The 15,559-nt window shown below is 39.5% G+C and overlaps 1 protein-coding gene across 1 annotated transcript; it reads left to right on the forward strand.

The window, feature by feature from the left end:
- Positions 1–878: 878 nt before the first annotated feature.
- Positions 879–12,396, forward strand: LOC114033780 (17-beta-hydroxysteroid dehydrogenase type 6-like; the record flags this gene model as incomplete). The annotated part of the gene is made up of 5 exons (XM_027849416.1): positions 879–966; positions 1,516–1,580; positions 5,969–6,295; positions 8,715–8,973; positions 12,233–12,396. Coding segments are annotated over exons 3-5 (736 nt in total), but the record flags the coding sequence as incomplete, so codon positions are not given.
- Between the last annotated feature and the right edge of the window lie 3,163 nt (positions 12,397–15,559).

A 15,559-nucleotide genomic window follows, 5' to 3' on the forward strand; every position in this document is an offset into this window, starting at 1 on the left:
GCAACCTCAGCAACATGGTGTAAGAACAGCTAGGTGGCACAGATAGAGTGCCAGACCCAAAGTCAGGAAGACTCCACTTCTTTAGTTCTAATCTGGCCTCAGGTACTTATTAACTGTGATGCTGGACAAGTCACTTATCTCTTTGCTTCAGTTTCTTTATCTGTAAAACAGGCTGGACAAGGAAATGGTAAACCATTCCAGTATCTCTGCCCAGAAAATCCCAAATGATGTCATGAAGAGTTGGACATAACTGAACAACAACATGGTGTAAACTGATGGGAGGGAGTGTGTGTGCTGAGAAAAGCATCAAAAATGCTCTTCTAGGGGCAGCTAGGTGGCACAGTGGATAGTGCTTAAAGCCTTGGAGTCATGAGGACCTGAGTTCAAATGTGACCTCAGACACTTGACACTTACTAGCTGTGTGACCCTGGGACAAGTCACTTAACCCCGATTGCCTCACCAAAAAAGAAAAAAAGATATTATAGGGCATCTAGGTGGCGCAGTGGATAGAGCACTAGCCCTGAAATCAGGAGGACCTGAATTCAAATGTGACCTCAGACCACACTTGACACTTACTAGCTACGTGACCCTGGGCAAATCACTTTGCCCCAATTGCCTAAAAAAAAAAAATGCCCTTTTAACTTCCTTTCCATCAGTGACATAGATTCATGGGCTCCTGAGCTCTGAGCCTAGGAAACTCAGTTGGGACAGGACAGAATGAGACAAGTCTAATTTTCACCACAAGAGGGTGGTGTTGTTTAAAAAGAAAAACCAATCCAACTACTTAAAAACCAGTTTAGATGAAGTTGTAAAGGCAAAGGGAGGAGACAGATAGCAGGGTGGTGATTGGTACTTTGCCCAGCTGAGAAACTATTAAATAGTTTCTTCCTACCAGCTAAGACTTCATCTACACCTGTCTGCTCAGATGCGTTGTGAAGAGTAGATTGGGGAAGAGGCAAGGAGAAGGTATGGGGAAATGGGAGAGTTGTGGTGAGTGGTCTCTCTGGTTTTTAAAAATCCTCAGAAGACAAGGTTCTTCAGCTGTACTCAAGATCTTGTTTGGGGTGAAACAAAACATGAATAACAGGAGACATTTGCTGGAAGGCCATTACATTTTTTTTTCTCTTGCAATTTTGATTGATTGATGGATTGGTTTTTCTATTTTGCCTGAAGAATAGTTGGGCAGTGTCCTTCCCCTTCTCTCCCAGCAGTAGGGTTGTGGGTCATTAATGTTTCTTGGACTTCACAAAATATGATCGTGGTCTGAAGACCTTGAGAATTTATAATATTGTGGTGGGGGTCAGGGAGGAGGAAGGTTGGCTTTATGCATAAGCAGAGTGGGACTGTGACCTATGAACTGTGATTGCCAATTCCTTTTGCTCAAGAAGATTATCATCATAACATAGTGCCTGAAATTTTACCAGTAGATGTGAATTCCTTGTTGAACATGAAGAGCTATAGCATAACATGAGTTTGAGTTGGAAGATCAACTAATCCAATCAATTTATTTTGCAGTGTAGCAAATGAAGCACAGGGAAGTGAAGTGAAGTGAAGGGCCCCCTCCACAGATAACACCACTGGTAAGTTGCAGAGTTGATCTCTGAACTTGGGTTCTTTTGCATCAAAATTCATTATTCTTTCTCCTTCTGATCTTAAAATGTATAAACCCCTTTGGGGCTTAAAATGTTAAAAATATTCTCAACTAAATCTTTATAGGGATTAATTACTATTTAACTGAGAGCAAAATAAATACCTGCTAGGCATTAGAAAAATATTTATTTAGAAAGTCTGGCCCAATCTTAGACCCCGAGCTAATAATGACTGTTCAGTTTGGGAAGTAATGAAAGAGTGAGAGTGAATCGTTATTTGGAGAGTGGAAACTGAGGAATTGAGTAATGGGGCAAAGGAGTTTAAAATCATCCTTTTTCTTGTGGATTCTTTGATTATGGCAATTAAGACTAGGTGCCAGTCCTGGGGCAGATTTTGGAAAACGAGAGAAAAGGGAGTTTTAAAAACTGTTTCACAAGACTTGGGCTGTGCCTTTTAATTTCAATGTCAAATCTTATTCTTGAATCTCCCAAGCAAGTATAGGCAAATCCTGTATACTTTCCTCTGGCAGGGATGGTGATAGTATTGGTGGTGGTTCAGATACATCTAATATGCAAATATTTCAACAAATGGATCCTGTTATTCCTTCCCATTGGTTATGTTTCTGACCTCTGACATACATATATAAAGAGGGAACAGCATAAATGAGAAATCCAGCAAAAGAAGAAAATTATTTACAGGGATGCAGAGAGTAATACTTCTTTCTTTGAGGCTGAGTAATAGCTTGCTAAGATTTTTGTCTACTGATATGAAGGTTGGCCTCTGAAGATTCTTTCCCTGAGCATCAGGCCTCCCACTATGACCTTCCAACTCACCACCTTCTTCAGCATGTTGGTGATCTCCGTGACTCTGGTGCCTGGGAACTCTCTTTAACTGTTGAACCATTCTTTCTATCCTCAATAATTTACCTACAGCAAACATATTGGCTAAAGTAAGGGCAGTTAGGTGGTACCATAGCGCATGGAGTCCTGGACTTGGAATCAGGAAGACATCTTCATGAGTTCAAATCTGCCTCAGACACTTATTGGCTGTGTGACTCTGGGCGAGTCACTTATCCCTGTTTGCCTCAGTACCTCATCTGTAAAATGAGCTGGAGAAGGAAAGGGCAAATCATTCTAGTATCTTTGCTAGGAAAACCCCGAAATGTGGTTGACTCAAGAGCTGAGGCTCTGCCCCGTAAATGGAGTTTTGTCTTTTCCACCTTTTCCCTTAGATTGAGCCTCTTCTTTCCCAGAGGTCAGATAACCACAAACCATTAAATCTAGGCTACCCTTGTTCCCTTCCTTGTGTGTGGTGCCTGGTAAAACTCCCAGCTGATGTGCTCCCTAGACTTATTCCTCTTCCTCTCCCCAAATAGGGAGCTATGAAACTGAGGCGGCTTGGTTGTGTAGTGGGTAGAGTGCAAGACCTTGAATCTGAGTCCCAGTCCTGCCTCAGGTACTTCCTAGCTCTTATGGCCATGGAAAAGTCTCTGATTTATTCTCAGTTTCCTCATCTGTAAAATGGGGATAAAAATAGCACCTTACCTCCCGGGGTTGTTGTAAGGCTCAAATGAGATATTAATTGTAAAGCACTTAGCACAGTGCCTTGCATATAGTAAGTACCCTATAAATATTAGCTATTGTTATTATTATGAAGATGGGGATAATAATAGCATCTATCTCACAGGTTGTGGGATCAAGTGAGATAGTATTTGCAAAGTGCTTATCATAATGCTGGCACACAGTAGTTGCTATATAAATGCTAGCTCTTTTTACTTAAAAATTCGTTGTTTTTTTTTTCTATTTTTTTTTAGGCAATTAGGGTTAAGTGACTTACCCAGGGTCACAAAGCTAGTAAGTGTTAAGTGTTTGGTCTGAGGCCGGATTTGAACTCAGGTCCTCCTGACTTCACGGCCGGTGCTCTATCCACTGTGCCACCTAGCTGCCCCAAAAATTAATTGTTAGTAAATCTGTAATTATCCTTTGACTAAAATGTACTTAAAATTTTTATATTCACAAAGGTGATTTTTAATGAGCAAAGTTTATCTAAACTACCAAAGACTAGTCTGAAAACAAATTTGTCATATCTAAATTCACCTTGCTTAGATTTCTGACTTTTTCAGGAAAAAGGATTCAACAATTTGTTTTTTTTTTTTCCATATGTCTTCAGAATTTCTTTCTCTCCTCAGGAATTTATCTGGGCTATAAGGGGCCTCCAACTGTGCTGAGGCGGGGTATGTCTTACCCTCCTAAGGGTAGTAGCAGACTTTCTCTTTCTTCCACCCAGGCCTATCTCTACACAGCCTCCAAGTATGGAGCCTCATACATATCTACCGTTTTGGTTTTAGCTTTTTCCCTACTCTCCCAAATCTTCTCTGCAGTTCTATTGACTGGTCCTCCCCAACTATGTCTGGGTTTCAGCTCGTCTCCTGGTAGCCTGTCCCTGGTCTCACCACCTTGGCTATTCTCTAACAGGAACATTCAGGATATGCGGTCTCTTCTTCTGACTAGATCCCCAGCGTGAAGCCCCTCTAAGAGATCATGTTGGTGATAATCCTAAGTGGGAAAGAGGAGCAGTTCTGTAAGGTTTTTTTGTTTTGTTTTTGCTTTTTGGTGAGGCAATTGGGGTTAAGTGACTTGCCCAGGTCACACAGCTAGTAAGTATCAAGTGTCTGAGGCTGGATTTCAATTATCTGTAAGGTTTAAAAAAAAATCTTTCTTTCCTCTGGTGCTCTTTATTATTCCTGGGGTTTGTTAGGTTAGAGCTGCACTTGGCTAGAAAATTTCACATTTATGTTATTATTATTATTATTAAACTTTTCATATATTAACTTTTTTTGAGGGGCTTTTGTATTTTTTGAAAAATTCTTATTTCTGCTCTTCTATGTTTAAGAATCTATCTAGAGTTGGCCCTGGTAAAATTACATATAGGCTTCCCACTTCAATCCCCTAAATATGTCTTTAAACTTTTCTTGAGAAGTGGGTTAGTTGGGGGGTTACTTGCTATAGGGAGCATGGTTTGCTTTCTTCCTGCTCATTCCAGCCTTAACTCTGGGCATTTAGGAATCTGTGGATTGACCTGTTCAAGGAATTTCTTGTCAGTGAGTCTTAGGGATTCCACATCCAAATTGGAACTACTTCTAGGTTCTTTTACTTGTAAAAATGAAGACTCTCAACAAATCTCAGCCTCTGAGAACATCAGGTACTTTTATATAGTGCATTTATATAGTGCATCTCATTTGTTCGTCATAACAAACCTAGGAGGTAGTTGCTAGTTATTATTATTGCAGTTTTACAGATGAAGAAATTGAGGCAAGCTAAATGTCCTGTTTCTGGAAACAGAGCTAAGGAAGATTTCAGAGGGAAGTTTTGAACCCTTGTTTTCCTGGTTGCAAGTTTCTGACACTTGGTCCACATCACTCTAATCCATGTAATACCAGTGAGAGGGATTCAGGCTATCTGTTTATCTGATGGGGAAAGGTGGAGTTTGGTCTTCATGTAGGGAGCGATGTAGATCTACCCCTCCCAGAAAACAGAAGAGGGAAGGGGAAGGAGACCAGAAAAGAATAAAAGAAATGCATGTGTCTGCTTGAGCTTTGAAATAAGGATAACTAGGGATGGCATGGCATGAGGGTGATGTGCAGGGAAGCATTCTTGGCATTCCTGAGAGGCAAGTTCGTAATGAGTGACTGCTAAGCATTTTTATGGTTGTGTGGTTGTTGTACTTCATTCTTGAAGAGGACCAAAATGACATCACTATGTTAGAGTCAAGTTACAGTGTGTCTGACTGTGGCTGATCAGACCAGTACGAGCCTGGAACGCTTTACCACAGGTTGGACACAAATAATCCGTGTGAACATTTAGGGGTAGATTCTCTAAATTTGCGCATCTCACGTTTCTTTTGAGCTATTTCAATTCTGCTTTGCTCATAGAGCACGCGGCACCTTCCCGGGCAGTCCTGTGCCAGTGTCTTCCATGTCATGTAATCGATTCCAAAGTTCTTTAACCATTGAGGAAATGACCCCATTAACATGGCACCAGAATCATGGAAACTTCCAGTGGTCAGGGACCTCAGTCGTATAGTCCAATGCCCAAAAGTGGCTTTGGAGACCTGGGTTCAAGTTGTCGCTCTGACATATATTGGCTATGTGACCCTAGGCAAATCACTTGACTTCTAAATGACTTAGGCAAGTCTCTAAGACTATCTCTACCTTACAGAATAGGTACTTACCTGTTTTGGTAAAGACAGCTCTCTTTGCTAGGAATTCTCTACTAGTGAAATTGGTCTGGTCCAAAAGAAAACTATTAGAAAAAAAAGGCTTCTGGAGGATTGAAAGACAGCAGAGCAGTTAACATTTTTTTTCATGCTTTATTTATAGTGATAGACCAAGCCATGTGGCTCTACCTGGTCTGCCTTATTGGCCTTTACTATCTCTTTCGCTGGCACCGGGAGAGGCAGGTGGTGAGTAACCTTGGAGACAAATATGTCTTTATCACCGGTTGTGACTCTGGATTTGGGAATTTACTGGCCAAGCAACTGGACTTTCGAGGCATGAGGGTGCTTGCAGCCTGTCTGACAGAGAAAGGGGCTGAGCAGCTGAGGCATGGGACTTCGGACAGGGTGGAGACAGTGATCCTGGATGTAACCAAAACTGAGAGCATCACCGCAGCTGCCCGGTGGGTGAAGGAGCATGTGGGAAATAAAGGTATCAATGAAAGAGAGTCATTATTTCATTTTTCTTAAATCCTTAAGCATGAAGAAGGGATGTGTGATGTTTGAAAGCTTCATTTTGTCATTTAGGAGGACAGTGAAGGCCTTTTGTATTGTTTTCATATGCTCAATAGTTTACCTTGTAAAATGAGCACTGGGGATTTGCAAGTGTTGTTTCCATCTTGCAATTAGAAGATTTAGAGGCATAATCTTTTTTTTTTTTTTTTTGCTTTTTGGTAAGTCAATTGGGGTTAAGTGACTTGCCCAGGGTCACACAGCTAGTAAGTGTCATGTGTCTGAGGCTGGATTGGAACTCAGGTCCTCCTGACACCAAGCCCAGAGCTCTAACTACTGCACCATCTAGCTGCCCCTAATTAAAGGATTTAAAGACATAATCTTTAAAGCGCCAAAAAACTTGACTAGGATTGTTCAGAAAGTAAGTTTACAAGGTATTTTTTTTAAATTGATTTTTATCACAAGGCAAGCATGATAATTGTTGAGGCAACAACTTATTGCCACTTTTTTTTCCTGCTCAATTATTTTTTATTATGAACAAGCAAAAAAAAAAAAAGAAATCCATGGACATTACTCCAAATTCTTTTTTTTACTGTCTGTTGTTGGACATCTCTCCCAGGATACCCTTTAGGCTATCAAACTCAACATATTCAAGACAGAATTAATTATTTGGCCTCCTAAGTCCATCTCTCCTCCAACAGTATCCTCTTTCTAGTCACCCAAGTTGCTGGTCTTGGAACCATGCTAAATAAATTCTTTGCTCTCCACCCATATTCAATTAGTTGCCAAGTATTGTTAAATGTACCTCATCAATATCTCTCTTTGTCTCTTCTCCATTCATGTGGCTGGCCACTCTAGTTCAGGCCCTCATTAGTTCTCATGGACCATGGTAATAGTCTCCTGATTGCTACCCTTGCTTTGTATCTCTGCCTTCAATCTCTCCCCCACTCGAATTTATCTTCCACACGGCTACCAAAATAATCTTCCTGACCTCTCTCTTGCTCCAGAATCTCCAGTGCCTCATTGCCTCTGGGATAAGATATAAACTCCCTAGCTTGCCATTTGATGCCATTTACAAACTGGCTGGGGGTCACTTATCCATGCTTTATTCTATGACTTCCTTTCATGTAGCCTGTATCCCAAAGAAATTGGCCTATTTGTGTTTTCCTGAACTTGGCATTCTGCCTCCTGCCTTTGTACCTGTGCAGAGGCTGTCTGTCCTCCATGGCTAGAATGCATTAATGCCTCTTAGCATCATTTAAAGCTTAGCTTATGTGCCCCCTCACATGGGCAACCTTGTGTGATCCTTCTGGATGTAAGCATTTTCCATTTCTGCTCAAATTAGCCTACATTTACTGATTTTTAAAATTTATTTTTCAGTGTAAAAAATAACTAATTTTTTAATGTTTATATCATCCACATTTCCTTACCTGCCCCTCTTCCTACTTGCTTCTAGAATACCATTCTTTATTAAAAAGGATAAAAAGAGAAGAAAACAATTTAGCAAAACTACCCAACATATCAAAAGTCTGACATCATATATAGTATTTCACATTCATATTCCCCTACCTCTGCAAAGGAAACAGAGGAGCCTTTTCACATCTCTTCTTTGGGGCCAAACTGGGTCGTTATAGTTTTGTACCATTCAGTTTCCATGGTTTTGTTGTTATTCTTTCCATTAATATTGTTGTAATCATTGTGTATATTGTTTCCCTGGTTTTACTTACTTCATTTTGTATAAACATTTCCCATGCTTCTCTATAATAATAATATTCATTATTTTTTGTAGTACAGTAATAAATCTTTGTGTTTCTAAATATATCTTTGACCTGGGCTCCAAATCTAGAGAATAAGGAATTTTTGTACTTGGTGGTATGCTAGATTCCTTATTAAATCAATCAATCGAACAATTAGGCTACGATCTGTGATTTCATCTGTGTGGGGAACTTACTTGTGTAGAAACTGCCAATGGAAATAGGCAACTTATTTATAAATTATAGTCTTTTAGAATTGCCTAGAACTGAGAGGTTAAATAACTTGTTCAATCAATCAATCAATAAAAACCCCTTACAAAACCCCTACTATGTTCTTGGCACTATGTTAAGTGCTGAGGATACAAAAAGAGGCAAAAGACAGTCCCTGACCTCAAGAAGCTTATAATCTAATGATTGTAATGATAATGTTCATGATCATACAACTAATATATATCACAGGCAGGGCCCAAACTGAGACCTTTCTATCTCCAGTGCTCCCTCTACTGTTCTTTACTGCCTCTCGTTAAATTCATTAGGGTTGGAACATATTAGAGGCTATACCTGAGGTTAGTCTAGGTGTGCTCTAACATCCTTTTCCAATGCTACATGTTAACTCACTTTTGATTTTGATTTATATCTTTGTAGGACTCTGGGGCCTCGTCAACAATGCAGGAGTTATCTATCCAGATGTTTGCACTGAGTTGATGGACAAGCAGGACCTCATAAAGACACTGGACGTAAACCTGATTGGATTAATTGAGGTGACGCTAAACATGCTGCCAATGTTGAAACAAGATAGGGGAAGGATTGTCAATGTCTCTAGCATCATGGGGAGAATTGCTTTCTATTCAGTGCCCTACTGTTGTTCCAAGTATGGAGTGGAAGCTTTTTCAGATTGTCTGAGGTAACTATCATTATACTTTATTCATGCAAACATCAATCCATCCATCCAGGGGAGAGGAAATGGAATCAGGGAGAGTATCTCAATCCTCCAAGTAGATGAGGCCCTGAAACTGGGGCAGCAGCCACGTGAGTGAAGTGAAAGTGTCAAGGTAGAATTCACAAGATTTGGCAACTGATTGGGTATTAGGAGAGAGTGAGAATGAGCAGTTGAGGATGTCTTCAGGAATGGGAACCTGGGTGACTAGAAGGATTGTAGTGCCTTCAACAGAAATAGGGAGATTAGGAAAAGGAGAGTATTTAGGAAGAATGACAATGAATTGTTTTGGACATTTTGAGTTTGAGAGACCTATAGGATGTCCCATCCATACTGGAGATGTCCAATATGTCCAGTTGGTGACATGGGCCTGGAGTTTGATCAAATCAACAAATATTTATTCATCACCTATTATGCACTAGGAAGAGAAACTAGGAATGGATATATAGATGTGACTGTCATCTGAAAGAGATGATGATTGAATCCGCTGGGGTTGATAAGATTACCAAAAGAAAGGATAGAGAGAGAAGAAACCTACAACAGAGCCTGGGGAACATCAGTGGGAAGGGTGTGGGATGTGTACGGTGATGCAGTGAAGGAGACTAAGAAGTGACCAGAATGAGGACCAGGAGAGAGCAGCGTCTCCTGCAAATACTGAAGCTAAAGCTTAAATACTTTGGCCACATAATGAGAAGACAGGACTCATTGGAAAAGACCTTGATTTTGGGAAAGATTGAAGGCAAAAAGAAAAGGGGACGGCAGAGGATGAGATGGATAGATAGTATATAGAAAAGAGAAAGTGGAGGATAGAAGGGCCTGCCATGCTATGATCCATGGGATCACGAAGAGTTGAACACTATTGAATAACCCAATAGCAAAGACAGCAATAAGATCAAATGAAATGATTTTTAAGGACGAGGACGATATATTGTATTGCATATTTGTAAGCAGAAGGGAAGAAGCCATTGGCTGAGGAGAAATTGAAAATTAAGGAAAAAGAGGGGATGATCAAAAAGGCATATTCCTAGAGGAGATGGGATCAAGGATACAAGTAGAGGAGTGATGATTAGCCAGAGAAGGTCTACATTTTCCCCTAAGACTGAGGATTCCAAGTATATTTGTATTTGTCCTTGGAGGTTGTGGTCACATTGAAGCATTGTAGCCACCTTAAGTGGCTACATACATAGTCATATTTCTGTCATCAGAATTCCACAAACAGGACACTCTATCTCTTGGCTGTAGGCGTTTTCTCTGGCTGTCTCCCATGCTTGGGATGCTGTCCTTCCTTATCTCTGTCTCTTGGCTGCCCAGGACTAAATCCCAGCAAAAATCCTACCTTTTACAGGATGAGGATACCTTTCCAGATTCCTTTTAATTCTAGTGCCTTCCCCCCATTGATTATTTCCTATATATAGCTTCTACATAGTTGTTTGCATGTTGTCACCCCCTCTAGACTGTGAGTTCCTTGAGGGTGGGGACTTTCTTTTGGCTCTTCTTGTATCTTTAATGACTAACACAGTGCCTGGAACATTGTTGTTTCAGTCTTTCAGCTTCCTTTCTTTCTTTCTTTCTGACATCTTTCTTTCTGACTCTCCTCATGGACAAGTACATGAAGTTTTCTTGGCAAAGACACTAGAGTGGTTTGCCATTTCTTTCTCTGGTGTGTCCTCATTTTACAAATGAGGAACTGAGACAAACAGGGGGTAAGTGACTCGTCCAGGGTCACACAATTAGCAAGCTTCTGAGGTCGAATTTGAACTCAGATTTTCCTGACTCCAGGCCTGGTGCTCTATCTACTGCACTACCTAGCTGCCCACCTGGGACATAGTAGGCACTTCATAAATGCTCAGTCAGTAGACTGACATTTAAATTTCCTAAAACATTATTCAAGAGAGGGACTGAGAATCATTCCAAAAGTTGATACATTCCTTTGTTTACTTAAGGTGATATTATTTTAAGTCAGAGGGATGAAAGTAATAATAGCATCTATAGAGTTTCTTTTTTTAATTTTTAGGCCAGTTGAGGTTAAGTGACTTACCCAGGGTCACACAGCTAGTACGTGTCAAGTGTTTGGTCTGAGGCCAGATTTGAACTCAGGTCCTCCTGACTCCAGGGCCGGTGTTCTAGTCACTATATCATTAAGCTGCCCCCTATAGAGTTTTAAAGTTTATAAATCTCTTTCTTTCTTCCTTCCTTTCTTCCTTCCTTCCTCCCTGCCTTCCTCCCTCCCTCCTTTTTTTCTTTCTTTTTTCTTTCTTTATTTTCTCTTTCTTTCTTGCCTTCTTGTTTCTCCTTCCATTCCTTCTTTCTGTCCCTTCTTTCCTTCCTTCCTTCCTTCCTTCTTTCTTTCTTTCTTTCTTTCTTTCTTTCTTTCTTTCTTTCTTTCTCTTTCTTGCCTTCTTTTTTCTCCTTTTTTCCTTCCTTGGTTCCTTCCTTCCTTCCTTCCTTTCTTCCTCTGATTTCATCTGTCTAGGAAGCTCCCAAAGTAAAAGCCCCACTCCCAATGCAGATTTGCCATTTCTAGTCTTACAGAGTTGTCTGAGAGCAATCAGGGCCCAAGTGACTTTCCCATGGAACACCTAGCCAGTATGTGTGAGAGGCAGAATTTAGATTCAGTTCTTCTTGGCTCTAAGGGCAGTTCTCTATTCACTAGGCCGACTGACTGTACTGCCTTGTCTGCAGAAGGCACTTAACAAATGTTTGTTGAGTGAATTAATCAATATTAAGACACTTGTGGGGAAAGCTTGTATTTAGTTGTGCGCCTGTTGTCTCCCTCATTAGATTGTGAATTTCTTGAGGGCAGGGACTCTCTTTTTGTATACCCAGTGCCTAGCACAGTACCTGAAGAATAGTAGGCACTTAATAAATGCTCAATCAATAGACTGCTATTTAAATTTTCAAAACATTATTCAGAAGAAGTGAATACTAATGGGACTATTATTAGCCTCATTTTGCAGATGAGGAAGCAGAATTTCAAAGAAGTTAAAAGTTAGCTAGCTGTTAAATCTCAGAGCAGGGACTTGACCAAAATTGTCTAAATTAATCTGTAGCCTGCAAGGATCTGTTTCTGCTTGAGTTTGACACAGTCGGACTAGATAACCTCTAATGAGTAGTGATCTCATGAGAGATTTCACAAGTTCTTGAATAATTTGTATTTTCTTTCCATGAACATTAAAATTGAGGGTGTGTTTAAACCATCGTGTTAACTTGGGTGAATCTGTTTCAGGCTTGAAATGAAACATTTTGGGGTGAAAATCTCCATGATTGAGCCTGGCTATTTCAGAACAAACATGACCAACAGCCAGAGGGTCCAGGAGAGATACAGAAATTCTTGGAATAAAAGTCCAGCGGAGATTAAAGAAAGCTATGGACAAGAATTCTTTGAGAAATGTGAGTTTCTCTTTTTTGACTGAGATAGTGTGTTCTATGAAGTGGGAAATAAAAGGAAGAATTTAGGCATTTATAAGAATGTCTTTGAGGGGGGTGTTTCAGCAGGAAATGATATGCTTGTATAGATTTTAGGATTATATGAATAGTGATATCTCAAATAACAAATCCTTTGAGAACAAATCTTTCAGTGCTACTACTCATAACTCACACTTAGTACTTTATTTTTTTTTTAGAGTTTCTCCAAATTTTATTTCCTAATTTCTATCTTCTACCCTTATTCCAGACTATCCTTCCCTTATCTTTTGAAAAAATGTTTTTATTTTTTCTCATTTACATGTAAAAACAATTTTAACACTTTTTAAAACAATTTTTGAGTTCTAAATTCCCTCCTCACCTCTCCCTTCCTTGAGAAGGCAAGCACTTTGATATAAATTATATATGTGTAGTCATATAAAACACATTTCCATATTAGCCATGTAGCAAAAGAGAACACATTTAAAAAAAGAGAGAGAAAACCCAAGAAAAATAAATAAAGAAAAAAAAAGTATGCTTCAATCTGCATTTAGATTCCATCAGTTCTTTCTTTTGAGGTGGATGGCATTTTAATAAAATATTTTATTTTTAATTTGTGGAATAAAACAAGCATTTCTATAACACAGTATAATAAAAAGATAATTACACATGAAACTGCAAATCCATTATGCACAATTTGCTATTCCTTCTAAACATACAATAGTTATCATGTAAATTTTTTTTTCTTTTTTTTTCTTCCCTCCCACCCTGGAGATGGCCACAATTAGACACAGATTGGTGTATACACACACACACACACACACACACACACACACAAACATACACATATATATATAAAATTATTCTGTACTACTTCCATTTATCAGTTCTTTCTCTGGATGCAGATAGTGTTTCTCTTCATATGTCCTTTATTTTTAATTTGTGTACTTATAATAGTCAAAATGACTTAGTTGATCAAAATTGTTCTTAAAACAATATTGCTGTTACTATATACCAGGGGTAGGGAATCTGTGGCCTCAAGGCCACATGTGGCCCCCTAGGTCCTCAAGTGCAGTCCTTTGACTACATCCAAACTTCACAGAACAAATCCCCTTAATAAAAGGATTTGTGCTGTAAAACTTGAACTCAGTCAAAAGGCCACACTCAAGGCCACAAATACAATGTTCTCTTGGTTCTGCTCACTTTGCTGTTCACCATTTCATGCAAGTCTTTCCATGCCTTTCTAAGATCATTGAGCTCATCATTTCTTATAGCATTTTCATCATTAAGTCCTTTAGAATTGTCTTGTATTATTGTATTGCTAAGAATAGCTAAGTCATTCACAGTTGATCATTGTATAATCTGTACTATGTACAATGATCTCCTGGCTCTTCTCACTTCTTTGCATCTGTTTGTATAAGTCTTCTCAGGTTTTTCTGAAACCATCTAATAGAACTCTAAAGGTCATAGGATCATGGTTTTAGAGTCCATCTAATCTAACCCCCTCATATTACAGGTGAGAAACGAGTATGTTTCCAAAGTCTCACAGGTAGTTGAGAAACAGATGAGGGACTCAGATCCAGATCCGCAGAATAGCATTCCCAACATACTTTCTCTTGGCCTATTTCACACCATGGTTTGCAACAACTACTTACCTTATCTCATTCAATCCTCTCAACAATGTCAGTAGGGGGAGTTCTGGGGTATTATTTTCCCTTTTTTTATACATGAGAGAATGGAGAATAAGAAAGAAAGTTTAAATGATTCACCTGTGGTCACACAGTTCAGAAATATCCGAGGCAGAATTTGAATCTGGGTCTTCTGGGTATGTTGTGCTCTTCCAACTGGACCACACATTGCAGCAGTTTCCTGACTACACCACACATTGCCTGCCAAATTGGCTTGAGAATGGAGTAGATAGATAGAAGGAAGTTCTATTCCCTTTGGTCCTGGGTCTGTAGTGTTGCTTGAAGAAGGGGAAGAGGCAATAAGGCCTCTCTGGGATCTGCTAAGGGGAAGGCCACACTTCTAAGGCTCACAAAGATGAAGAAACTGAGGCCTGGGGAAGTTCAATTTAAGTTTTTCAGACTAAAAGTAGGAAAGTAAGTATTTGAATCCATTTCTCTGAAGATTTTGTGCCTCATTTGACATCTGTAATCAGAGCAATCATCATTGTCTCTGTTGTAGTATCTATCAAGTAATGATTTATGGTCTTCACACTTTCATGGGAGATACCTTGTTGGTAGACAGCCTTTCAGACAGCCTTATATTTTGTGAATCAAATGCTTTGTTCTAGTCAACAAACTGTAAAAACCCAGAGGAATCTTTGAACACATCCTCTTCATTAATAGCGGTGTTTCTTAATAGCGGTGATGAGGATTACTGGTTATGTTGAGGTGGAGGGTGGGAGAAAGAAGAGTTTCTAAGTAGTGATTGTAGGTATTGTTCATTTTAAACAAACTTGATTGCATGAAATTTTTAATGTACAAAATTAACCAAGTAAGGCAGGAATGTTTATGCTATCTGCGGTCTTATAGGCAGGAGCTGGCTGTTGGCCTTGATTGATGAAATGTGACATTGTAGTCCAGATTAAAGTAGAGGAGTAAAGTTCTGGGAGCTATAATTGTGGAGGCTGTTGATATAAAATTAAAATAGAAACAAAGGTCACTGACTGTACATGAAAATCCCCGTGGGCCATCTAGTGACTTAGTTTTAAAATGTAACGTTATCGGTGTTTTATTCTATTTCTATTTATTTTGTTAAATATTTCCTAATAACACTTTCATCTAGTTTGGTGACACTTGGGGGTTGTGGGCCTTATGCTGGGCCAGGAGCCTTGTGCTGGACACCTTTGCTCCCACTATAAGAGAAAGCCCTGAGTTCTGATGATGGTAGAGTTGGTAATCAGTTATAGAAAAGATATTTCAGAGTCAGGAACATATCACAAAGGAAACATACTAATTTGGGACTCAAACTCCCTGCATAGACTCATAGCATTTAAAGTTGAGTGGGACCCATTTAGACCAACTTTTCCATTTTACAGATGAGGCAATGAGACCCCCAAGAAGTTAAATGACTTGTCCAGGGCCACACAGTCAGCAGTAATAGGATTTGAACCCAGGTTCCTTGATCAAGGATCTAATGTTCTTCC

Source organism: Vombatus ursinus, unplaced genomic scaffold, assembly GCF_900497805.2.
Source record: "Vombatus ursinus unplaced genomic scaffold, bare-nosed wombat genome assembly UNPS02007397.1, whole genome shotgun sequence".
NCBI classification, from domain to species: Eukaryota; Metazoa; Chordata; class Mammalia; order Diprotodontia; family Vombatidae; genus Vombatus; species Vombatus ursinus.